Source organism: Bidens hawaiensis, unplaced genomic scaffold (assembly GCF_021521415.1).
Source record: "Bidens hawaiensis isolate Kalapana, Puna unplaced genomic scaffold, B.hawaiensis_p1.1 tig00012940_1, whole genome shotgun sequence".
Taxonomy (NCBI): Eukaryota; Viridiplantae; Streptophyta; class Magnoliopsida; order Asterales; family Asteraceae; genus Bidens; species Bidens hawaiensis.
The window spans coordinates 371,001-398,157 of NW_027492078.1; the positions used below are offsets into that span (position 1 = coordinate 371,001).

The window sequence follows — 27,157 nt, forward strand, 5'->3', positions numbered from 1 at the left end:
TTCAGGAGAAACCACCCGTTCCATGTGAAAATTCACGTGACTGTGTTATCCCCATAATAACCGTTTAATTCCTTTCCGAGAAATTTGACCTTTAAGCCTTCATCAATAGATCCAGATCGTCATTTCCACATATACTTCTCTCGTAACGCATTTTATTCACCTATTCAGCATTTCTAGCTTCTACGTAATAAACAATGGAACGTAACTTGAGCTTTTTTTTAAAAATAAAATTAGAGGTATGTTCAATTACCATTTGATTAACCACTTAACATGATAATAAGCTAATAATTAATAACATACTTAGATCGAAATACAGATTTAAACTTATTTTGATAATAATAAGTTAAATAAAGAAAGAAAATCAGAAATTATATCGACAACACATATACATACATATATAATTCATTCACATTCCACACCTCCTCTAAAAGCCTTTTTCATCCCCCAATTTCCAATCTCATCATCATCTTCTTCTTCTTCTTTCTCTCTCTGCACTAAATCTCCAACGCTCTCGAATCATCCATTCATGACGAAAGACCACTGGCTGCAGTCGGCCATCACCAACGACGTGCTGGTGGCTGACCTTCTCTTACACCTCAAACGTTCATCAGCTTCAGGTTCAGTTTCAGCTTCATCTCGTGCTCGTCGGATTCCGGCGACACAGAAGCCGATTACGATCACCACTGTTCTTCTTCCGCCTCGCTGGGGCCACCGGAAGAACCGGTCCAAATCCGCCGCTCCGGCGAAAGACCACCGTGGGAGTCCCACCACGCATCTGTCGTGGAGCGCCAGCGACGGTCCGTCGGATCTCTCCTCCGGTAGCAGATCTGTAAAGGTTTGTATTATCCGATTTTCACCTCTTTTTAAGCTTATTAGATCCGTTTTACGTCGGAATATTCTGTTTTGTAAAGATCTAAAAGTGAATTTGACCGCCGGAAAATGTTATTATTCCGGTGACAAGTTAATTACGAAAATACCCCTCAGGTTACCGGGAAAAGGTGCGAAAAGACCAAAAGCAAATTTCCCCTGTTTCTTGTGGGTTGTTTTTCGAAGGGTGTTTTCGTCAAAACAGACGTCGACTAAAACGTATCAAGATCCAAGAATTAACTGTATTATTATTATTATTTTTCGAGACGAATTTACCCTAGTTAATTACATTGGTGGGGTAGGTGGTCAGCCCCATACGCGGAGGGTAGTTTTGTCCTTGTTTTTCGTCTTTTTTATTGAACACCCGCTTTGTGAATCCGGATCTTTTCTCGGATCTATCTTCCTCACGAGGGGCTCAAATGAGCCGAGCTATTCAACATCGTCTCGTTAAAAAACTTGATGGAGCCGAGCTTTAAACGAGAAGCTCGTTTAATAAACAAGCAAGAGCCCAAACTTCACTTATCGAGCTCGAGCCGACTCGCAACGAGCCTGTCATTTAAAATATATATTCAATAAATATATATATTATTTTATACATAAAGTTATAATAGAAAAAAATATATTAAAATAATTATAATTATTATATAAAAAACAGTTTATATATAGTAAACGAGCCGAGCTTAGCTTGAGCTTGAAAATCTACTCACGAGCCAAGCTCGAGCTTTGAAAATAGAGTTCGAAACAAGCCAAACTTATGTAAGTTAAAATAGCCGATCTTGAACTTAGTCGAGCTTGAGCTCGACTCGTTTTCACCCCTGGCGGTGACCTCTCATTCTGTAAGTATTATTATTATTATTATTTATAAAGTGATAATAAATGTTGAATCGAATAATCACGAAATTTGTCATCTTTGGGCGTGAGAGTTTGTCGGTTATATCTTTTTGACTTTATTTTATAATTTATTAATAATATTTTTTTTAAATATGCAGGCGAATGAAATTGGATCGATTTCCAGCCACCATAGAAACAAGAGGAGGAAGATGGAATTGGGTAAATCAGTGGGTGAAGAAAGGGGGTTTGTGGTGCCTGATTTGAACATGATACCGAGTGAAGAAGATCTGATGGTGTGAAAATGGAAGACTTGATCTTGATCTTGATTTGGTGGTATATTATTATACTTACATATGGCGGTTGTAAACTATATGGCAGCTGCTAAGCTAAGAAGGTGGTTTAGTATAGGAGGAATAGGAAGTGGGTATTAGATTAGATGAAGACGAAGATGAAGAAGAATGTAAAGGATTTTGATAACTTTTGCGGGTTTTTTTTTCTCGATTTATTCGTTAATGAATTTTCTTCTTAGTTTTGGTGGTTGCATATAACCTGTTTGACGAAATGCCTGACTGAACCTGCAAAGTGCAAACTAAACTGGACCAGGTTGAACCCGCAAACTGGACCATTGGTTAAGGGGATGTTTGGCGTAGGTTTTTTAATCAAAGCTTATAGTTTTTTTTAGCTTTTGTTTTTTAATAAAATAAGCTTAATTTGGTGTTTGGTTTAGTTTTTTGAGCTTATGCTTATAAGCTTTTATAAGTTAATTTAAATATGGTTTTTTAGCTTATTTAAAAAAGTTTATTTGTGTAAGGATGTAAATTACTTATTTGCCCTTAAGTGGTGGTGGATTAATAACTATTAAAACAACTTATTAGTGTAACAAATTAAATAATGGTGGATTTAACAACTTATTATCAACTTGTAGAGTATAAGTTAATCCAAACACTTAGAAACAGCTTATCAAATAATAAAAAATAAGCTATAAGCTACTTTAAAATATAAGCGTAAGCTAAGCCAAACACCCCTTTAGTTTTGGTGGTTGCACTTGCATATAACCTGTTTGACGAAATGCCTGACTGAACCAAAGTGCAAACTAAACTGGACCATTGGTTAAATGAGATTTTCAAACTTATGTTAACTTTATTTAGAAGAGTTTAAATGAGATTTTCAAGCTTCTATTGACTCTTATACTATTTTAAAATTAAAATTACGAGAAAAGTCTTATCTTTTGTTTTAAGTTAATTAAATTTCCTTTTTTGAAACTTGAAAGTGATATGATGAGTAAACAATAAACGTTAGTTCGATTTAGTTATAAAATATGGAATGGTAGGGCCGGCTTAAGTTCTTTGGTGGCCTAAATCGATACTTAAAAACAAAGCCTTGTTGTAAAACAGTCATCTTATTTCATTCCAAATAAATCAAAAATGTTATCATTTTTTGTAAATACAAAATTAATATAGTTTCTTACACATTCTTCGACCTAATTGAGTTTAAATGTTGCTCAAATCAAGCATACTAAAATCTAAATCTCGAATTACAAATGTATGATTATTAGTTTTGTTTTGAAAATTGAAGGCCATAGGATGTGAAGGTCTAAAGTCATAGCTTCATTTTGCTGTTTCTAAAGACGGTTCTGCGAAATGACATGATAAGGTGCGCAAGTTATAAGGATTTGATCTATAGCAATTCCCCCTCACCTACCCATAGTTTATTAATATTTATTTAACGTTTATTGTATAAAGTATTGTTAATGAAATACATTTTTAAAATTTTATATCAATAATTAGTGGTCAGCAACAGGGATGAGCGTACCGAAAATACCGATCCCGAAATTAGGAAATTTTTGGTACCGGTACTGAAAATACTAGTTCGGTACCGGTTTTTCGGTAGTACCGATTTGGTACCGAATTTGAGAAAACAAATATAGTGATTTATATAAACCCGGTATCGAGTTCGTTTTTGGGGTACTGTTTTGGGACCCAACTAAACTTGGTTCCATATTAAAAATAACAAATTCAAAATTGGGCCCGTTTGACATACTAGCACATGCAACCGACTCAATGACTCCCCTAACGATTTTTGCGGTTTTAGCTTTTGGGATCAGTGAGAAAAACGATCTTAATGCGATCAACAGACCACGAAGATGCGCTGCAAATGCACATTAAACTTTAATGCGGTCAGCAGACCATGACGGGATGCACTGCAGATGCACTGCACATGCACATTCTATATAAAAATGGCATGATGACTAGAAAAAAAGCTTAACACATACCTACATATGCTGCATGCATACCTGCTTGGCTCCGTAATTTCTATAACATTATTGTCTCCTGTTTATATATATATACAAACAATTAATAATTGGCTAAGTTAACAATAAGTACATAGTCAATTTCTATAACATACCTGCACATGCTGCATAATTGAATAATTTCTATATACATAATTGGCACACACACACACACACACACACATATATATATATATCTACACATGCTGCATGCATACCTGCTTGGCTGCTTCTTGATAATGACGGTATGAGCATTTGGTGCTTGGTAGTTGGTACCGATGCCGAAAGTACCGAACCAATTACATTCGGTATCTGTTTATAGCATTATTGTCTACGTTAACAATAAGTACATAGTTCAGAATCCATGTTCATATCATTCTTAAATGCAACTGGCTCGTTTGACTTTCTATAAATGCAACTGGCCTGAAGGGCTGTTTGGATTTTGGAGTTTAAACCACATCAGCTAATGATAATACTAGTAATAAAACTTGCAAACATTTCAAGAATCAAGTATCAAAAGAACATGAGCACCTATCATTGAACATATTTTTCTACCAAAACACAAAAACCCAACACTACATCAGGATAGTTAAAAGTTAAAAGACACTAAGATCATTGAACATATTTTTCTACCTAAACACAAAAACCCGACACTACATCAGGATAGTTAAAAGTTAAAAAACACTAAGATCATTGAACATACTTTTCTACCAAAACATGAGCACCTTTTCATGTGCTATCCCTTTCCTTTGAGTTTGCTTAAGCCTTGTCATGCGCCGTCCCTTTCCCCTTTTCATTTTGCTTTCGTATCGCATCTTCAATCTCAATAGAATTAGCAAGAACCGAATAAAGTTAACGCCCCATTATAAAACCAATATATTATGATATAACAAAATCAATCAAGAACTTGTACTCTAGTTTTACCTATGGCAACATCGTCATCCTTTAATATATCGTCCACATCATCCACAATCGGTTTTTTTGACTTTCTCACCCAATCTTGGGTGCAAATCAAAGCTTCAACAATGTTAGTTGACAATCTTGTTTTGTAAGCGTCTAGTACACGACCGCCGTCAACAATGTTAGTTGACAATCTTGTTTTGTAAGCGTCTAGTACATGACCGCCGGTGCTAAACGCCGATTCGGATGCAACCGTAGAAATTTGAATTGCTAAAATGTCTAAGAATTATACAAACTTAATAAACAACTAAGATATAACAAGTAATGATAAATAAATGATAAAAGGTAAATCAATTTACCACGAGCCATCCGGGATACAATTGGGAATCTAATTGCATTTTGTTTCCACCACTTAAGTATGTCAAATCCCATACTAAAATCCACAATTTGCTCGTTCAAATACCTTTGTAACTCAGTGTCCTTACTAGCTGATTGACTTCCACCCTTGTTTAGGAACTTCATAAAGAACTCATTGTCATCATCACATACAACGACATCGTCATTACGTGCTTCTTGGGATGACGAATTGTGATATACCTTTTCAAGTCTTTCTTTGTATGTTTGAAATAGCCCATTTAACCTACTTACAAGCTCTATCTTCTTCACCGACACCATCTTTTTAATGTCATCCACACTCCAAAAATCATCCTTTGATTTGTTAGAGATAATCATATCTTCGTAACAATGTTCAATAAAACGTAATTTCATGGTGGGATCCAAGATGATAGCAAAATACATCTAGTCATTAAGTTTGTCAAACTTCCCCCAATACTTGTCATATTTCTTACGCATTGAACTAACCATTGCGGAAAAACTTGGATCGCAATCCCACACCCGTAGATGTTCGTCTACATCTAGGATTTCTCTAACAAATATGTGGGCCAAGGGCTTTGATGTGGCCGATGCAATTTCTGTTTTAGTCTTGAACTTTTTTAGAAATTCTACCAACTTTTCGCAAGAACCAAAGTCTGAATGTTCAGGTAGTCTTTCTAAATCATGAGTATAGCTGCTATCTTGAACTTCATAAGAGAAAAATACTTCCCTTAAATCCACCGCCCTTTTCAACATCTCATAGGTGGAGTTCCACCTAGTAGGCATATCTCCACACAAAAACCTACTTGATTCGACATTCGACTATTCTATGCACTCTTTGAACTTGGTTATTCTTTGTGTTGAGTTTCGAATATGCCTAACTGCTTTTCGTATACACTCAACATGATAAATGTTTTCTGATAAACCATCTTTGACAATCAGGTTTAGTATGTGTGCCATACACCTAATATGAAAATGTCTCCCTTCACCATACAAATTAGGCAATTTTCTCAACAAATAAGCGATCGCCTTATCATTACTAGACGCGTTGTCAATCGTCATAGTCATAACATTTTTAATACCCCAACCATGAATACACTGCAATAACTCTTGACCAATATCCTCCCCTTTATGACTATGAATGGGTCTAAAGTTAATAATTCGTTTATGCATTACCCAATCATCATCAATGAAGTGTGCCATCAGAACCATGAAGTTAACCCGTTGACATGAGGAAGTCCATGTGTCGGTGGTCAAGTGAACGGTGTTGGTAGGTTTACTTACGTATGATAACAAATTGTTCCTTTCCTCAATATAATACTTTGCAATATCTCTAAACAATTTATGTCTTGATGGCAAAACAAACTTTCCATTCAAAGCATTGGTTTATTCAATAAAAGCCGGATGTTCCACAAGCTTAAACGGTAATTCGACAACAATAAACAAATCTAGTAAAGCTTTCATGATTATAGAATCGTCATGTTTCCAAATTGTCACGCTACCTTCCCCGTTAGGTTCCTTTTGAAACTCTAAATTAGTTTGGTTATTGACTAACGCGGGATTTTTGACACAAGCCGGAGTGTGTTTTTTAAGACCCGACGTACCGTTTCGGTGTGGATCGGCTCTAATATGCTCTTTACACCACTTGCATTTTCCATACTTTCGGCGCACTCCATCATCCTCTTCTAAATAAACAACATCATAAGGCTTCCAATACACGGATCTCTCACCTCCTTTTTTAGGTTTCTTTTTAGAAGCATTTTTCTTTGTTGGTTGTTTTCTTTTACGACTTGATTTTGGTTTCGCCGCATTAATCGATTTTGAATCATCACTAAGTTCAACATGGTCATTTTGAAGGGTATCATCAGCATATGTTTCATCATCATCATCCTCCTACAAAACCACATAAAACAATAAGCTTTATACTAAAATACAAAGGTAACTTTAAAAGCCAATAAAAAAACTTACTTGAGAATGACGGGGTTCATTCAACATGGTCATTTTAAACTTACTGATCGGTTTGTAAATGGACCTACAAAACTCAAAATTTTCTAGTGTAAATAACATACAAACTGATAAACTATATTTTGATGTGTAACCTGCTATTAGGGTTTGTATATTATAACAATAGAAGCTATTTTGTTAATAAAAATCAAATGTAAAGAATTAAATGCAACTTACACGTGAAAAATAGGGCACTGATTGGTTCAAAATTCTGACGATCCGAAGAGGACAAACGGTGGTGGAAGAGGAATCTGATGGTGGGAAGAGGAATCAATGGTGGGGAGAAGATGGGGAGAGGAATCGAAGGTGGAGACGGTGGTGAACAAGGGTTTTGGGTTTGGGTTATGTAATATGTATGTATCTGTAGATTTTAGTGATATATAGTAATTACTATTAAGTTCAAAGATCGGTACTACATCGGTATTCCCGAAAAAAACCGGTACCGATACCGATTTTCCCGATACCGAAATTTGAAAATACTTGGTACCAGTACCGGTACCAAGTACCAAATGCTCATCCCTAGTCAGCAATATAATTTCTTACATCATTTTGTTTTAGTTATTCAATGTTAGAGTCTCTTTCTTAAATTATAACTCATTCACTCCATTGGTGGATTAAAAACTGCTCTATCAAGTCAATACGCGATTGCAACATCGTTTTAGGTAATAGATACTGCTGAGATATCCCCGGTAGGATCCTATATCGAGTCTTATTACAGACCTAGATGAGGAAGCGGAGAACAAGGGACGAATGGGATGGACGATATCAGAACATATTTTATTCCTATAAAAAACCATCATTAAATGTATATAGAGTCAACCCCGACAGCGGCAGTGCCCTCATAAATAAGCCGTCACTCTGTGTGAGCGAGACATTGAATTCTTTTAACTACTTAAATACAAGTAAATTTATTGTTACGCATCATTACTCATGATGCGTTGTTAAAGAATTATTATATAAATACAATTAAGAAGTTTGGTTCAAGAGTTATTATATAATACAATTAAGAAGTTTGGTGCCGCAAAATCTCGATTTAGCCACTTTGCGGCACCTTATTGGTCTGGTCCTTTTTGGCTTGTTTTAGTTTCGGTCCGTAATAAACGTAACGAAAATCGACCGAATGTCAATTTTGTTTTTGTTTTGTTTTGTTTTAGTTTCGGTACCATAATGAACATGACGAAACTGACCGAATTCGAGCATACTCAACGCGCTTTGTTTTAGTTCCAGTAGCGTAACAAACGTAACGAAAACCGACTGAATACCGATTTTTTTTTTTGTTTTATTTCCGGTACGTAACGAACATGACAGAAACCAACTGAATTTGCGTAAACTCGCCGCCTCAACGCCCGAGTTCGACAACGGTCGGGTTTTACCAACGCCCGAGCTTTACCTCGTTGGTCCACCTCAAATTTTATTAATTTTTTTTATTTTGGTTTTAGTTCTGGTACAATAGCACACGTAACCTAAACCAACTGAATTTGCGCCGACTGATCGCGCCAACACTTGCGACCGACAACGCTTGTATTTTACCATTGCCCGGGTTTTACCGGCCTGCCGGGTAAATCACCGGTTACAATACAAACTCCAAACTTTGTTCATTTAAACCTCTTCACCACCCAAACCCTCCATCAACACCTTCCATTGCTATTCACAGCCTTTTGTCGGTGCCGTCATTAGATCCCTAAGGCCATAGCACATGTTTTTCAGGTAGTTTTGGGCTCATCTTATGGAGCGAGGAAAGAAAGTGGCTAATAATATGAAAGAGTGAGGGACAGACAACATATTTGATGAATACTGAGTTCATAAATATAAGAAACTAGGGATTTACCCTGCGTAACGCGCCGGGGCAGATCGGTAAATTAAAACCATGGTAAAACTAAAGTGTTGGCGGTCCAAACGTTGAAGTGGTAAGTCGACGCAAATTCGATCGGTTTCGGTTACATGCGTTATTGCACCGAAACTAAAACGAAAAATAAAACCAAAAAAATTTATAAAAATTGAGGTGGACCAATAGGGTAGTGTCGGTTGGTAAAACACGAGCGTTGGTAAAACCCTACCCTTGTCGTTGAGGTAGTGAATCTACGCAAAGTTGGTTGGTTCCCGTCATATTTATTATGGTACTCGAACTGAAACAAAAACAAAAACCGACATTCGGTCGGCTTATGTTCGTTACGTTACTAGAACTAAAAACAAAGCGTGATGAGTCTACTCGAATTCGATCGGTTTGTGTTGCGTTTACGATACCAGAGTTGATATTCGGTCAGTTTTTGTTACGTTCGTTACTTATCAGAACTAAAACAAAAACGAATAACAAAAACAAAGAAAGGACAAAAACAAACCTTTCAATAAGGTGCCATCAACGGCTAAACAAAGTCCCTGCGGCACTAATTAATGATAATAACAATAGTCCAGTAGCTGGCAAAAAAGTACAAGTAATAACAACCACCATTTTAACTTACAAGACATGAACCCGAGCAGAGACATTGTAACAAACCCGTAATAACCACTATGCTATAACTTCATTTATGCTTTATCTGAAAGCTGTCTTTTATATACTAAATTTAAAACTTTATCAAAAAACAAGTTTGTGGCACCAAGTTTCTACTTTACTATATAGAGATAATCACTAGTCAACCTATATTTTTAATCCAATATAACTTGTGGATAAGGAAAAGTGGAAAACTATAAAGATTGGGATCAAGCCAGTTTTTTTTACCTTTTTAGTATATTTTCCATGTATTTTAAAGATATAAAAGATTATAAAGAATGAGATATATGAATACTTTAAGGGTATGTTTGGTTGGAGGTAATGGAATAAAGGGGGAATGGAATGAAAGAAGGAATGGAATAGACAAGGGAATGAAATGGATCATTTCATTCCTTTGTCTTGTTTGGTTAACCTATGAGAATGAAATGAATTATTACTTTATGTTGTTTGGTATCCTAAAAAATTATATGATTGAAATAGAAATAATAAAAACACTCCTTTCTCAAAATAATTTTTTTTACAAAAAAAAATCGCAATGGCGATGGTGGTGGTGTTAGCTCCGGTGACGAAAATGGTGGTGGCAATGGCGACGGTGGTGGTGGGGGTAGCATTGGTAGTGATGGCGATGGTAGGGTGGCGGTGATGGTCAGGCGGCGGCGGTTACAATGTTTTCGGTGGTTACAACGACAATGGTGGCGACGGCGGTGGTTGCGCTGGTGGTAAGGTGGTGTTGGCGATGGTGGCGGTAAGGTGTCGGTGATGGCGATGGTAGTGGTAGTTGTTAGGTGGTGATGGTGTTGTTGAGAAAGTATGATGAAGGAAGAATGTAATGAAAAAAAAGAGGGGGGTAGGAAGGAATGGTTTTGATGGAATGGGATTCCATGCGTAATGGATGATTCCATTCCATTGAGCAACCAAACATCACTTTTTTCATTCTTACGTAATGAATCATTCCATTCCCCCTATCATTCATGCATACCAAACGCTACCTAAATGGTCCGAAAACCGAACCGGATTCTTATCATTCTACCCTGTGGTGCTAAAAAAACAATTAAAAGAAATTCACAATTGTGGATTGGATCTTACTTCATTGTATTGGATCATTAATATATCAGATCACAAATCCGATCACTAACGGACTACGCGGGTTGTAAAGGCGCACCATGTAATGGGGCATTGGAAGGGTAGATAATACCCCTACACAATCCCCGAGGCATTATTAAGGTTTATAAGGACATAAACGTTTTTACAATAAAGCCTATATGTGTTTTGTAGTGATCATTACACGTGCTTTTTACTAAAACAGGTGATGATAATGTGACCGAAAATACCCCTTAAGGGGTATTAACCGTTACTTATGGCCTAAGCATTAATCAGACCTTTTTATCTTTCTTTTGAAAATCAAATCCACAACATCCATTGATTGAACCATAAACTCCAAGAATAATCGAAATTTTGACACTAAAAGACTCAACATAAACCTTTCCCAACCCAGGGGGAAGAAACACAACTTGTATACAACTTCAACTAAAAAAGGGTTTCTCACTAAAAGTTTCACATTATTTTAACAATTCTGCAAACTCATATAAAGTCCGAATAAACAAGGCTAACCTGTCTAATTATTGATTGCATTTCTTAAATTCGCAGTGATCGTTTTTTTAACTGACATTGTGATATGAATCAATGATAGCATCCGCAAGATACTCGCATTTTGCTGCAGATAAACCCGCCAATGATATCCTCCCGTCTTTTGTCATGTACACATGCCATTTATCGGTCATGTTATCACTCTACAACACAAATAAAAACGAAACATATTAGTGTTTCCCAAAAGGATAAAAAGGTCATTTCACAATGGGTAAAAGGCAAAAGGAAATAACTTACCTGGGCTTTATTCAGACCAGTAAAAGAAAACATGCCTATTTGTTTAAGAATAAAAGACCAATCCTTCCCACTCTTATCCTTAGCAGATAGATTATTATACAGCTTTTGCCTCACGGTTTTTATCCTTCCCGCCATCATTTCCATTTCTTCTTTCCACTCGTTAAAAAAATCCGGATTTCCGACAACGTTAGCAACAATCCGGGCACCATGAACGGGTGGGTTTGAGTACATTGGCCTTGCGATTCTTTTCAATTGGCTCTTCACCCTGTATGCAAGGTTCAGTTTAACCGTTATTTATTTGGATAAGCATTTAAAACTAAGATTATATGTGGTCAGTTAATATGATACCGGACGGCTGCATCAGCTGATGAACATAAGACATTAATTGCACCGACCCTTTCGGCATAAAGACCTAGATTTTTACTGTATGACTGTGCAACTAGAAGCTCCATTCCACGCGCAGCAAACAACCTCACGGAAGACGCATCTTCATCCAGGCTTCCACTAGCAAATCCCTATATAAATTATATGAGTTTATATATGTATAGTTTCATTTCACACTTAAAAGTCAAAGATGGACTTTTTTCTTTGGGATGAAAGATGATTAATGACTATAGGATTGTCCAATGTAGAATTTGAATTGTTATGTGATCAAGTGCTGCACACTTTATATTCCATGAAATTTGAGTGTATGCATCAGTAACTATTTGTTCAATAAATTGTTTTCACGGAACTGACGGTGAGTTTTCACTTGGTTTTAAAAGGCATGAGGTGCTATGTGGCAATGTGCTAGCCTCAGGTGCACGATGCATCAGCTATTCAAGAATACTTACAAAATTAAATATAGATGACAAACTAACAGAAGTAATAGCAATTCAAAAATTATACACGGAAAGTTAAAAAAAATTTAATACCACTCTAGAATTATAATAAAAACCTAAAATCATGAGCAATTAGAATAGGGATGGCAATGGCACAAGTTTGGAATGGATATAGGTAATCCCAGTCTAAGACCCGATTGTAAAACTGGTCCCATGCCCGGTCCAATACCCGTCAGGTATTGGGTATACCCGTTACTTTGTTAAAAATTACTCGTTGGGATTTCCAAATACATTTCCTACTATTTTAAACTTTATATGAGTTTACTACCCAAGAAAATAAAAATTAATAAAAACCAAAGATTAGTGAATTAGTAGATTTTTCTATTACCCAAGGACAAATGAAAATAAACAAAAAGCAAGAAAATGCTTACGGATATGTTTCAGGTAAACTGCTATGCTGTTTTGGGCAATCGGGGTCAGGCATCACCTAACACCATACCCGCAATTTAAATAAAAATAATAATCCCATATCCGGCCCCATACCCAAATACACGCCCCGTTACCCCTCTCGAAAATTTCGGTATCGGGCTTGCCCGTTAGGTCCGGTTTTGTTTGCCATCCCTAAATTATTGTAATCGAATTAATACAGAAACAAATAACAATCCACAAAAAAATGTTTGTAATTTTAGTGTCACAAGTCATTCTGTGTAATTGATATTTAGTTCAATCTCTAATACAGATTAGTGCAAAGAGCGACAAGATGGAGACCATAAAAAATAAAAAATTTGAAATGATTACTAAACTTGCTAATTCACAAAGGTATGAAATGAAAGTGGTAAACGCAAAAATATGGAGACCTTAAAGGAAAAGAGAAAAAACCTGATAAGCAACATCAAAGAACGGAATATGGTTCTTTTCTTCAATCACATCAGCAATTTTTTCCCATTGCTCAGGAGTTGGATCAATGCCTGTTGGGTTGTGAGCACACCCATGAAGAAGCACAAATGATCCTTCTGGAGCAGCCTGAATACATATATAATATATTTTTTAAATGTTTCAGATACAAAAATCAAAAGTGAAATTAATTTATAAAAATGATATGAAGTATAAACAATTACGGAGATGTGGAAGTTACTTTTATGTCTGCAACCATCCCATCAAAATCTAGACCAACTGTTTTTGGATCATAATACCGATACTCAGACCAAGGAACTCTGGCATCATTGAAAATATTCTTGTGATTACCTAAAAACATCATTTTTATAACGCCAGATCATCAGTTTTTTATACATCTAAAAGATTTAAAAACATAAACCAAACTGACAGTAGAATATTCACCCCAAGTTGGAGATGATATTAGAACTTTTGCTCCGGGAAAGTATCGTTCAATCAGTGCTGCAGCAACTCGAAGGGACCCGGTACCTGAGAGACCTTGAATGGTGGCAACCTGCATTGTGAAGAAAAAGAAATTAAAACAGAAACATTGATTATAAAATCGCTTATTAATAAAAGAAACTCTTAAATCATACTCTTTGCTGATGAATAACTGGATTATCGGCTCCAAACAATAACTCAGCTGTGGCTTTGTTAAACGCAGCCAAACCTTCGATGGGAAGATACTGCATGGGCAAATAAGGTGAAATAAATTCATAAAAACAACAATAAACAAACATGTTCGCTTAATTATAAACAAACATGTTCGCTTATTTAATAAATGAACATGTTTGCTTACTTAATAAACGAGCAAACATGAACAGCTTTATTTGTTCATTTAGTTAAAGAACAAAAATGAACACAAGTCTGGTTCATTCATTTGTGTTGGTGAACCAATTATGTTTGTTAGTATATGTTAGTTTAAGCCCGTTCGTTTATATGCAAACATGAAAAAGAAAACCCGTTCGTCTAATTGTTCGTGTTTGGTTAATGTTAAACGAGTGTACATAAACATGCTCCGTTCATGTTTGTTTGTTACAAGCCTAAACAAAATTATTTGAGTATTAAAAGTTACCTCCTTGTTTTCTCCCCTTTCAAGCATAAGATTCTCAGCCTAATACATTGAATTTCAGCACTATTATGTTGTTTCCATAAGAGATAATAATAATAATAATAATAATAATAATAATAATAATAATAATAATAATAATCTGCACATTCAACCTAATGAATTATTACCTTTTTGACAACTTTTAGCATATACGGCTGAAGTTCTTCGGTACGATACGCCCCAACACCAAGGTTGAGCTTCAAATCACTCGTGTCAGCTTTGAATGCTTCAGAAACTCCTAGAATAGGGTCCGGAGGAGCCATTGTTATATTATCAAACCGTGAAGTATTGACCGCTACAGCCATTGTTATTTGACCACGAGACTGCAAATAACATACACAACTTAATAAAATAATATACCATTTTCCAAAACTAAATCTGAAGCATACACAACCATATGAAATCCGAATATATACCTTTGTTTTCATAGAGAGAGGTTGTTTATCCTTCACAGAGAAAACATTAGACTTCAATTTGTCCTGATCAATCAACCAAACGACCATCTTTAAACCGTATTATAAGTATTTTCAGTGAGAAATATAAATAAACTAATTAATAATAATATAATATACCTTGCACTTGTCTTGGAAAGACAGAGCAGCTGAAGGACAAACCAATGGTAGCGAAATCGAAGCCATCTGAATAAAATAACAAGTAACAAGTTGATAACAACTTCAGTTAAATCACTTAACTTAACATCAGTTTATAACATAATAAAGCCCTAATTTCAATCCAAAATAAGCAAACATTATGCGGAAGTAATTGAAATCATGAAACAGATACAACTAATTATCATCTAAATCGGATAGATCAAATCATGACGATAGCGATCACGTGAAACTATTCAATCAGAACCTGATATTCAAAATTCGAACCAGACATATTATTTAGATGATAATGATGGCATTAAATCAAAAGAAGTTGAATAACCACAATTGAGCATGAAACGAACACGATCGTGAATTAGCGATTAGATACAGGAACAGATACAACAATATATATTATATAATATATATGTATAAGACGGAGAGAGAGAGAGAGAGAGAGAGAGAGAGAGATTGCCTGCTGAGGATAACAGAGAGTGAGTCGATGCAGCCGAGAGAGAGCAAAATTGAATCAGATGGCAAGTGCAGTGCAGCAGCACTCTTTTATATCTGATCCTGGACTATTATTATTTCTTAATTATTTATTCCACAACAGTTTATTTAGATGGAAAATATATTCTATAACTGATTACACTAAACCCTAAAACAAAAAAAAGTTCTATAAATAAAATTTATAAATGTAACACTAAGGTGTGGTGTTTGTTCTTTTAAAAGCGTCTACGTTGGGCAGGCATTGTCTTTTGCAGACTGCTCTTTTCGAAGACGTTTAATTAAAAAACGTTTGGGCAAACTTTTCTTTACGCATCCACTTCTAAGAACTTTTAAAGTCTGTAGAGGGTTAAATACCATCACCTACCAACACCAGCTGTCCACCACCCACCGTCCGCCACAACCCACCACTTTCCATCACCACCACCGCACACTGTCCGCCACCACCATCGCCACTGTCCAGCGCCACCACCTACCACTAGCGTCTACCACCATCTCCACCACCAGCACCGTACATTGTACACCACCACTGCCCACTACTACTACCACCGTCCATCACCACCAGTTTATTTTAGTAGCCCACAGACGTTAAAAAACAGACAATATTGCATATTGCAAAGGTATGGTCCACCTTTTGTTTTACAGATGTCTGCAGATTTTGTCCGTATACTGCATAGATTATACTTTTAAAAAAACAAACAACACGCAGGTTATTATCGATTAACTGGTTAATAATTAAACCGAACCAGCTACATAAGTTAGGAAATTTTTACTAAAAAACTGGTTAGGAACAAAAGTTGGTTATTAAGATTAACCCCTTTTTACTGTTTGACCAAAATCCGGTTAAGTTAATAACCAATAGCTTAGAAAGCAGTTAACCGGTGTTTGCACCTCTAGTTAACAAAGAAAACTTGGCTAAATTTTGAAGGCCAAAAAAAAATAATAATAAAAAGAAAATCTAACAACCTAACTAACGTATAATCAAGTGGGTTGGCTGAAGTTTTTGATTACAGTAAAATTAAGAAAAAGGATGGTCATTGTTATGGGCTATAGTTTAACTAATACATCTACGAACACACCTGACTTAGGAAGCGATAAATTAATGCGTGCCACATCTGTGCACATGACCACAACGTGGGCTGTTGTAACAATAAAAAATCAATCAATTGAACAAACAAACAAACAAACTTGATAATCTTGTATGCGACTGCAGATGTAGGAATTGCAACGTGGATCATTCTCTAAACCGATTAATCATTATCAGGCAAACCTATTTGTGGGGTTACACACAATGATTTATCGAATTAGACAGTGAACTGTTCATGGAATTGGATTATGATAGTTCCGGGTATTGATGAAGAGCCTAGAGAGAACCCAGTAACCTTGGTTCTCTTCTGTATGTGTGATCGAATGATCAATCAGCATGCAGGGCAAAAACATCGGTCTATATAAACCAATTCCAACCTCTGTTTTTTTAATTAAAACAACTAGTTTTTTCAACCCGCGTGTTATGCGGGCAATTCAGACTTTAGAAACAAATTTTAATTTGGATGCATTTAACTGAATTGTAACAGAGTTCTATTGTCATAGACTTGTAGTAGACTAACATCTGCTTTAGAATTTTATTAACCCAAGCTGTTAGCAAACTCAGACAAAGCTATAATGTTAATCTACTTGGTAGACTTAAAATTAATTCATGCAAAGAAAAAAAAAAAAAAACTATGCAACATCTAAAGAGCCGGTCCCTAATGTATTTCTAAGCTAAAAATTTACGCCTGCTGCCCACATGATTGAGTACCATGCGCCCCCATTAACAAAATACCACCAACTCTAGTTAAACTCGTGAATCTCAGCAACAGATGACTACCACCAGCTCCAATATTTTGCAGCTAGCAAACAACAAACAAATATTTGAATTTTTGAGCCTTCACATTATCACAAACAAACAAAAAGTTACAATTTAAGCCTTACCACTGTCACAAACAAAACAAAATGTTACAAAACGAAAATCTGTGAATTCCATTTGCTACTTGCGAAGTGAGAATAGAAAAAGTCATTATCATCAACATCACAAGCTTATTGAATACCTTGTCTTTCTATTACCAATCTCATGCCAGAATTCTATTTGCATCTACGAAACAGAAAGGCACAGATACTGTAATAGTGAAATATCTGCATTCAAAAACATATTATAAGACAACCGGTATCGGTCTCTTTGCTGGAGAAACTAACCCTTCTTTCCGCCTGTCAAAAACTTATTATAAGACATTCCAGGTCATAACTGTCAACACGTTGTATGGGAATACAATTATTATCTCAAAAAACCCCTGCATAGAGAACAAATCCAAGAGCGAAGGTTCATGGGGACCAGGGGTGACCCCGGCCACTACCATTTTTGGTAAATAGGGTAAATTTCGCGATTATTGTCCAAAAATTTTCATAGGTGTTTAGCGCGTTCACCCCCAATTTATTTTTCAAAAAGCTAACGATCACCGCTAATTTTTTTAATACCCCCATGCTTGATTTTTCTTTTTATCAAACCTCGCCTTTTTACAAGCAAATACTTGTCAAATACTAAAAGCTTTGTTTTTATAAAACTCAAACTTGAAGGGGGCTATTTGTAACAGTAATAATAAACTTTTTAAACAAAAAAAAAAAAGGTATTACCAGTGGGTTAGGGTTTGAAAACTATCTAACATTCATTTAGTTCATAACTCAAAGGCATTGTCTCACTAGAGACCACTGGCCACCACTAAGCACACACCGTCGTCCGTCGCCCACCACTGTTGGCCATCGCCTTAAAGACCACCAACCACCACACGTAGGATAACGCTTTCAGCCTTGGAGACACCACACGCGTTGCAGCACCGAGTAACCGCACATTGCAATCACAAATCAACATGGTAATTGTTAATTATAGTTTATTATTCACCATTGTTGAGTTGTTAAACATTGTATTGTATCTATATTGATTATTGTTCAAGGATTAAAATTATGGTTTATAATTATGGAACTGGGGATTTAGGGAAATTAATCAATTAAGCTTATAATTGGTATTGTATGGCGAAATTTTGGTTTAACTCAATCCTATAGAATCTTTTTAATTAGATATAAATCATGGAAAATCAAGATACTATTCATTCTTTTAGATGATGAATAAACGGGTAATTCTTCTTCTAGGTACTCATTATTCTACTCGCATTATCATGAATATTTTAGGTATTTGTTGGTTAAAAATACTTAGTTTTTTTTTATTATTGTAAGAACAATCGTTTGAACTTTGAATGAAGAAAAAATAATATTTAGATTTCATATTGTATGACCCAACCCGAATCTCCGACAAAATTTTTGGTTCGTAACTTCAGTCACCATTGTAACTACGCCGCTGAATAAATCTAAACATATTATCAGGATAAATAAATGCCAATTGTATATTCAGACATTAAAATTAATTAACAACATGCTTGAATGTCTTTGAAAACCTCAACTCGATTACGCCAATTGCAAACAAAAGTATGCATCAAATTTGAACACTAACAACAAGCAGTCTAAAATACCTAGGATCATTCAAAGGCGTTACTTGAAAACTCCGACGCCACCGAGACAACTACCCCAACCTCCGGTCACATGAAATCCCAAATCCGCCTTTGGTAATGAAGAGGGAAATGTATACTCAGGAAGAAAAGAGGGGAACATTGTGGCAAGACAGAAGAACACGCGTAGGAACGCAAAGCATCCATAGTTTTTCTACCTTATACAAGAGGATAAAAACAATGTGGGCTTGGGGTGTTTTGCATTCGAATCCGTCTTGAATAACTAGAAATTCGATTCGACTCGCATTCGAATTCGATTTTCAATCATTCGAATTTGATTCGGTTTGAACTCGATTTTAGTAATCGAATTTCGAGTCGAATATGAATTTATTATTTTAAATTCAATTCGAATTCAAATTATACACTTTTTTATATACATACATACTTATGAAAAGATAAACCACATAAATCTTTTGAGTTATAGAGATTAAAATTTGAATGTTCATTGCTATTTTTAATAATTAATGTAATTGGACAGTATCATTTTAAATATTTAGGATGTGTTAACTTTAAATGATTTATTTATTTATTTTATAGACTTGTACTTTTTGTTGTTAAAAAGCTCAAATTTATAGTGGTTTTGAAATTAAAATATATTTGTTTAATGGAATTCGAATCGATTAAAATATATTTGTTTAATGGAATTCGAATCGATTCGAATTCGAGCTACATTTTCGAATCGAATTGAATTTCGAGTTAGCTATTCTGAATTCGAATCGAATTTGTCGAATCTATATCGAATTCGAATCCAGCTTCAAAATTTCAAAATTCGAATATTCGAAATTCGATTCGTTGAACACCCCTAACATGGGCCCACCTAAATATTGAAATAAATGAAAACCTACGTTTGCAAAACTAGAGACTCGAACTCCCGTTGCGAATCGTAAACAGGGTGTAACCTAACGACAGAACTATCCAACCTAGGCGAAACTTATTGTTCAAACACAACAAAAATAAAATAATAACATATACAAAACTTAGCAAAATCTTTTGTGGCGCCAAACTCCTCATTTATACTAATTAAATAATAATAGATAATAAACCCAGTGTTATTATTTAGCCCAAATAACATTTAGAATTAAACCGAGCTCACACTCTCGCGTCACCTGGCTTGTTTAATCTTAACGTCATTTCCTCGATCGACAAGTTAATCCAACAACACTAAATAACTAACATGGGTTTCTAGTATGCATTTCCTTTTAGTTAATGTAGTGGTTAGTTGTTTGATTTTTGCAATAGTGGGTCGAAGGTTAGGAAGTAGTGGATCGTGTCTTTCTATTTCCTTGTAAGCCTATAGAAGGTGTTTCATTCGTTAATGAAATTATGAAAGAAATGGATTAGTAAAAATCTAGTTTAGACTCTCTAAGTTTCTCTAAAGCTCCTATCTATTTTATTTGGATGATTTGATTAACGATTAGGTTTGTATCATCAGCTTTTCATTGCTTTGCAACTAGTTAAGATTTAAGAAGCTAGGTGAACTTGGAACATTGTCAAGCTGAATTATTAACTGCTGAACCATAAAAAGGTCTGAATGGTTAAGAGAGTCTGAGCCAGTAAGATCTGAACAAGCTAAAGTCTGTTTGGTTGGACATCCGAATAACTATACAAAATGACTATCTTACCCTCTAAACTAATTTATGCTGAATGAAATGTATCTGTTTGTTTAGAACCCCGAATGATAAATAAGTATAAAAAGAAAATACAACACATCATAGAAAATCCAAATTACACATTATTACTTCAAAATCCATGAAAATCCAAATAGAAGTTAATACTTCGCATACAAAATTAATTTTATTAATTTGAAATTAGTTGAGTAGCAATCTCGTCACGCAAGCAGTCATATACTGAAATTACTTGACGGGTTTATCCGTGTCTGGTGGAACATTCTTCACGAGAACCTACAGAAAATCAGTTTCATTCATCTTTAGTGTTACATAACAAATTATATAAACGTTGTTGCTCACGTGCATGCGCTTTTGGTTTGATGATTTCACTTACTGTAAACTGATCAAGGCGACGTTTTTCTGATTGAAGAAAATGTAACCTCATATTTGCAACTGTCTCATATTCCTTCTTCAAAGCATAGCATGTCCAAAATGTAATAGCATATGCCATTACTACATGGGTATAAAACCTGCAATCATAAAATGTTTTGCACCAACTCATTATACCATCCACCCAAAATAATCAAAATGTTTTGCACTAATCAAAATAACTAGATTCACATGTGTATAGGGCGTAAGATCTACTTACGAATACATGGTAAGTTAACTCACTTGTAACGGGTCTAAAATAGCCTGTTCTCCCTTTACAAAGCTAAAATATCCCATAGACTTTTTAACTAGGTTGAAACAGCCCGTGACCCATATGTGAAGCTATACTTAGTAAGATATTCTTTAGATGAGTCGGAACGATCCATTTCCACCATATGAAGTTACGTTAATCAGTTACTTCAAAAACGCATAATTTGCAATTTTTCAAACGGTTATATGATATTAACCAACTACTAAATGAATGTAAATGTAAGTTAAACTTACCTTTGCCTGTAGGAGTTTGAATACACTTCGTTCGTTTGACCCCTTGACTTCCAAGCTATCCCGCTACCTAGCTTGTTAACAAGTCACCTTTTAACTATTTAGAATGCACAATGTGAATATTTTAATCACCCTACATTAGTATTCTATCTCAAGACATACCACATACAAAGCTCAACAAAACTCAACGTACACCATTAAAAAAACAATATTCCAAGTTTAACCCAAATGCATACAACCTTTCATCATTAATTAATATTCTATAGTGTAGCTCATTTCTGTGCAGTTACCGAAAACGGTTGATTTGACTCACTTAACGTCCATATATATCTTTGTTCTAAATTTACATAGAAAGTAGACACATAGGGCTTTCCAACAATATAAAATAGACCTTTATCAGAGCTACGGTTGATTTTATACAATATTTCTAAAACCTGGACAGAATACAAAAATCCACACAGCTCACTTTTTATTCAGCACATATAGTCTGTATAAAACTGCATTTTTGACCCATTTTCGGACCATGTTTGCTATTGTTCTAAAATTATGTAAAAAGTAGACACGTAGGGCTTTCCGTTCGTATAAAGAACTCCTCAAACGGAGAACCGGTTGATTTTATATGATATTTCAAAGTCCGATAAAAATCTGAATTAAAAGCTGCGAAAACCATGTTTAGAGTTCTCCCCACTTCGGCTCAATGACATAAACAACCTCAAATTCTTGGTTTCGACTCAACTCATAAGTGTATAATAGTTTAAAAACATCCAATACAATGATTATGGGCTAAGAGATGTCAAAACACTAATATATCTATCAATGCTTTAGTTGAGGCATTATCAAACAACATGAGTGCACAATAAATCTTTCATAAAAAAATCAATAACTTGATATTCATTTTCCCATAAACTAACCTAACCCTTGATTGATTATAATCAATCATGTTCATGCATCAAGATAATGTATTTTGCTACTATACAATTACCAAACATTATAAAAATAAAGAATTAGCCATAAACAACGTTTACAAATCAAGCAAGTTAATTAACAACTGGTTGTTACAGACTTTCAATTACCACAAAAAAAGCATTTGTCAATACAAATAAGAGAAGAAATCAAATTATTAGGTATAGTGATCTTCCAAAATCAAGGAAATCGAAAACAACTTAGAATGAAATCAGTGTGATGTGCCTGATTAAACATAAATCAAATAAATAGAAATCAGAAATCGATTGAATCCGAAATAAAGATTTGAACCTGTGTAGCGACGGCGGCGTGGTGTTGATCGGCAGTGGCGGCGACATGGTGTTCAGGTCCGGCGGTGAGGTGAAGAGCGGTGATGACTAGAATTGATCTTGGGCTTTGTACGGCCTAGGCTAGACAAACTAGTGAGTCCATTGAGCCCACATCTGTAATATATGTTTGGTCTGGTGGTCCGCTATTTACTCATGGAGGAGTCATGGTCCTTTCCAGTTAGATTCTCAAACGAATCTTATGTCTAATTCACTCAATAAAGGGCTTGTAGCTAGAGGTGTACAAAACGGGTTTTCTTTTACAAACTGAACCGGTTTGATTTTTACATATTACAACTTGGTTTAAACCGGTTTAAGCATAGAAGTGCAAAACTGATCCGGACCAATTCGGGTTGGTTTTAAACCGGTTTAAGACAAAAAAAAAATAAAAACGGTTTGAATGTAAAATACCCAAACCGCTATACAAACCGCCGGTTTGGTTCAGTTCAGTTTTCAGTTAACCGGTTCCGATTCCGAACTGGTTTTTTTAACACCTCTAATTGTAGCCTAACGGGCCGGCCCAAGCATAGGGACAACTGGACAACCGGCCAAGGCCATCATTTTTGGAGCCAAAAATATATATTTTTAATTTTTTTTTTATAAACTATATGAATCTTGGTCATCTTATTATATATTGGGTCCAATACTTTTTTCTAATTCATTTAAGCTATTAGGTCAAAACTAAATTTAAAATCAAATAAAAAAATTAAATAAACAAAAACATATGCCATAACGGCCGATTGAATTTCAGATTTCTAGTCCCAATCCTTTTTTTGGTGAAGACAATTAGCCGTGAGTAATTACTGTATATTTGACTTTATTACTACATTTTTGCTATGTTTATTGTTAAAACGTTAATGTCGCTTAAAAAAATTATCTTGTATATTTTGTTACTTGTTATGGCCTACAAGCCTTTGTATTTTGGCTCGACCGAGATATTTAAAATTTTGGAGTGTGAAAATGTGTTCCTCTCTGGTTAAAGGTTCTATAAGATTTATATTATTAATGCAAATATTTTTTTTATTGAGTCGTCACCTGAAAGAAATATGCAAATACTCTTTAAATAAAGATGAAAATTGAAACTAAGCACGGTACATGCAACGATTTTTCATTCTATCATTGAATAAACATTAGTTCAACCCTCGGCCTAGTTACTTAGTCCTTAGTTAAAGTTGGTCTTTCCCACGGGGGTTCAAGTATAATCCAGCTGATCAGAGTGATAATACCTGCAAAACAAAATTCGTAAGCTCATTACGAGAACAGGGGGATCTTCTCGTAACCACCATCCGATGTGAAAATTAGTATAGGAGACCGAATATAAATGCAAGCACATGGAATCGCAGAACACTAGTGAGTATTCTTCACGAAAAAGTTAGGATCCTTTTACCGTTAGAGGTGAAATGGTATTTATAGTTGGATGAGAGTAGAGAGAAGGAGTGGGTTAGCTACGATGTCAGGAGATCCACCAGTTAGAGGGGTTGCACGTGCCCAGGCAGAGTTGATGAATATAGCAGCTGACTGATAGCGACGCTTGTACTATGTAATACTACTGGTGATGCGCTGTCACCATTCTATTAGTTGGAAGTCCCTTTCGCCGGAATCTTTCCATTTTACACCATACCTAGGAAGATCCTTTGAGTCATATCTTCTAGAATGTCAGAGGGAATGTTTGGCGCGGGGTGGGACCTCCGCCAGTGTCGTGCACGTTGTACTTGATGAATGTTAATGCTCCGCGGAGTAAGTAGGTCCACCGGCGGTTGTATTGTTTTTGGGTGGGTGTGAGACCCTACCTCTTCAGTCACACTATTTGTCAATATTCATGTTTGTTTTGATATATTTGGGTTTTTTTTATGTTAATCGTTCAATTTTTGTTTGAATAAATGTATAAAACGTTTTATTTGAATGCTTGTTATTGGATTTGTGGGTAAATTTATCCTTTTTTAATTTAATTAGTTTACAAGAGAACAATGAACAATGTAGCCATAAAGTTTTAAGCATGAATGTTTAATAATCAATTAATCAACAAATTAACAAAAATAATTAGGTCTAAAGTTTTAAGGCCAAAATCATTACTTTGGACAACCTTTTCTGGCAAAAAAAACTTCAAGCCCAAATAATAAATAAATAAATAAACCTAAAACGAACCCAATTGTAACAACCTAAAACTTGACACCGAACAGCTTTAAAAAAAACCCAAAAGCCGGATTTTTGGTTTTTGGATGCAAAAGATGAATGGGCAAAGTCATCTCTTGGTGAAAAGACCAAATTTGGTCAGTAATATTGACCACAGAAAGCAGAAGATGGTCACAGCAAAGCTTGACCAACAAAATTTCAAAAAGTCTGTCTTCCCTGCTTCCACTAGGACAATTGGTAATTTGAGTTTTCAGATACACTAATGTTTTTCACATTTGACAAAAAGTTGAATATTCACCTGTTTGATGAGCTTTTTTGACAACTAGAGTGCCAACTTTACATCAAGGTCCTTTTATTTTGTTGTAAACCAATTTTAACATTATTCTTATTTTAGATGTTGGCTTTAACTATCATGTTTAAAACTCATAATTCATAAAGACGAAAGGCGTGTTACCGAATACGTGCTATAAAAATTTAATGACGTTGGATGAGCTTGATTTGATGAGCATATGATGAAATTTGGCTTATTAAGTTTCGATCCATTGAACTTCGTTCCGGCTGAGATTCAACCTACCTCCCCTTATGGGTGTGATCACAATGTGTGAATTGTTCTTCTTTCTTGGACTAGTGTGATTGATACAAGTAATTGTTAAAAACGTGACATGTTTATAATAAACCTACACAAATGGTAATTAATGTTATGAATGATATGCTTGTAACTTTAATTTGTATTGAATAGTTTGAAATGAGAAACATGATTCACAATTAGAATACATACACATAACTACAAACTCCAAAACTAAAAGATGACGGGCGGAAACTATTAAAGCTGCAAAGTGTCAAAGCGGAATAAAAAACTGAACTGTTTTGATTCCAAACCATCAATTTGCTTCGATTTAATGATTTCAATGTTTAGAACTTTAGAACACTAGACTTTTAGGCTAACCTCGACTCACCCTCATAGAGTCATAGGCCATAACATCATGTGGAACTCACAACATTACATGAAAAAATTGGACTAAAGATGATATTTATTGAGCGGAAAAAATAAATAATAGAGCCACTTCACTTCCCTTATAAACCCCCCTGTCTCACCCTCTAGGCTTCTATTATCATTCCTTTCCTTTCATGACACAAGCAAATCTTCCATCTCTCTCATTTCAACCTTTTAACTTCATTGTGGCAATTTCACAACCTTGCGCGCACATGGCTAGAACACAACAACGATACCGTGGCGTTCGTCAAAGACATTGGGGTTCATGGGTCTCCGAAATTCGTCATCCGTTGTTGTAAGTCTACTTTCCAAATGACACAAGTTTCCTTTCTTGTACTTAATTCATCATCATAAATGATTAAATTCTATACCACACCAAAACAGGAAAACAAGAATTTGGCTAGGAACATTCGAGACGGCCAATGCCGCCGCCCATGCCTACGACGAGGCTGCAAGGCTCATGTGTGGGCCATGTGCAAGAACCAACTTTCCGTACAACCCCAATTCGTCACAACCTTCTTCTTCGAAGCTACTTTCGGCAACTTTGACCGCAAAACTGCATAGATGCTACATGGCTTCGCTTAATATGAGCAAAACATCAATCCAGCAACATAAACGAACTAAGACTAAGCCGAAGGTTGTGATTCAACACCAGCAACCGACGGTGGACAATGACAGGAATCATGATTATCCGAAACTTGAAGATCATCACATTGAACAAATGATTGAGGAGTTGCTATATTATGGATCAATTGAGCTATGTTGTATGGGTCAAACACTTGATCAACAGACCTGAATTTTGTTCTATCGGTTTAAAACATGAATTTTGTTAATATTTATTTTGGGCATGGTATTATTTAGGGGAATTCTAGGGAGTAGGGACACCCTTTTTTTTTCTTGCTAAAACACTCATCAATACGTCCCGCCCCGTATACCCCCCCCCTGCTATAGTCCTATACGGCGTATAGGGGACCCAATACACCCCTCGTATAGCCCTATATAGGGCGTATAGGGGG

The 27,157-nt window shown here is 35.5% G+C and overlaps 2 protein-coding genes across 2 annotated transcripts; one reads left to right on the top strand and one right to left on the bottom strand.

Annotated features, from left to right (window-relative positions):
* Positions 1-11,248: 11,248 nt before the first annotated feature.
* Positions 11,249-14,946, bottom strand: LOC143542598 (aspartate aminotransferase, chloroplastic). Its single transcript, XM_077035152.1, has 10 exons — positions 14,918-14,946; positions 14,630-14,824; positions 14,466-14,504; positions 13,987-14,076; positions 13,796-13,904; positions 13,593-13,702; positions 13,337-13,480; positions 11,985-12,151; positions 11,637-11,901; positions 11,249-11,542 (listed from the first exon to the last, which is right to left on the bottom strand). The coding sequence occupies exons 1-10, from the start codon at positions 14,927-14,929 to the stop codon at positions 11,411-11,413; spliced, it is 1,263 nt and encodes a 420-aa protein (XP_076891267.1). The 5' UTR covers positions 14,930-14,946; the 3' UTR covers positions 11,249-11,410.
* Positions 14,947-26,353: 11,407 nt separating this feature from the next.
* On the top strand, positions 26,354-26,937 carry LOC143542599 (ethylene-responsive transcription factor ERF003-like). Its single transcript, XM_077035153.1, has 2 exons — positions 26,354-26,436; positions 26,526-26,937. Exons 1-2 carry the CDS (start codon positions 26,354-26,356, stop codon positions 26,935-26,937), a joined length of 495 nt encoding a protein of 164 aa, XP_076891268.1.
* Positions 26,938-27,157: the final 220 nt, after the last annotated feature.

Excerpts from the sequence above, each read along its gene's own strand:
- LOC143542598 (XM_077035152.1), bottom strand. Across the intron at positions 14,505-14,629 it reads TGCTAAAAGTTGTCAAAAAG|GCTGAGAATCTTATGCTTGA; the intron begins GTAATAATTCAT and ends TCAATGTATTAG. Across the intron at positions 13,703-13,795 it reads AATATCATCTCCAACTTGGG|GTAATCACAAGAATATTTTC; the intron begins GTGAATATTCTA and ends TGATGTTTTTAG.
- LOC143542599 (XM_077035153.1), top strand. The coding sequence starts at position 26,354 with ATGGCTAGAACACAACAACGATACCGTGGCGTTCGTCAAAGACATTGG. Across the intron at positions 26,437-26,525 it reads GAAATTCGTCATCCGTTGTT|GAAAACAAGAATTTGGCTAG; the intron begins GTAAGTCTACTT and ends ACACCAAAACAG.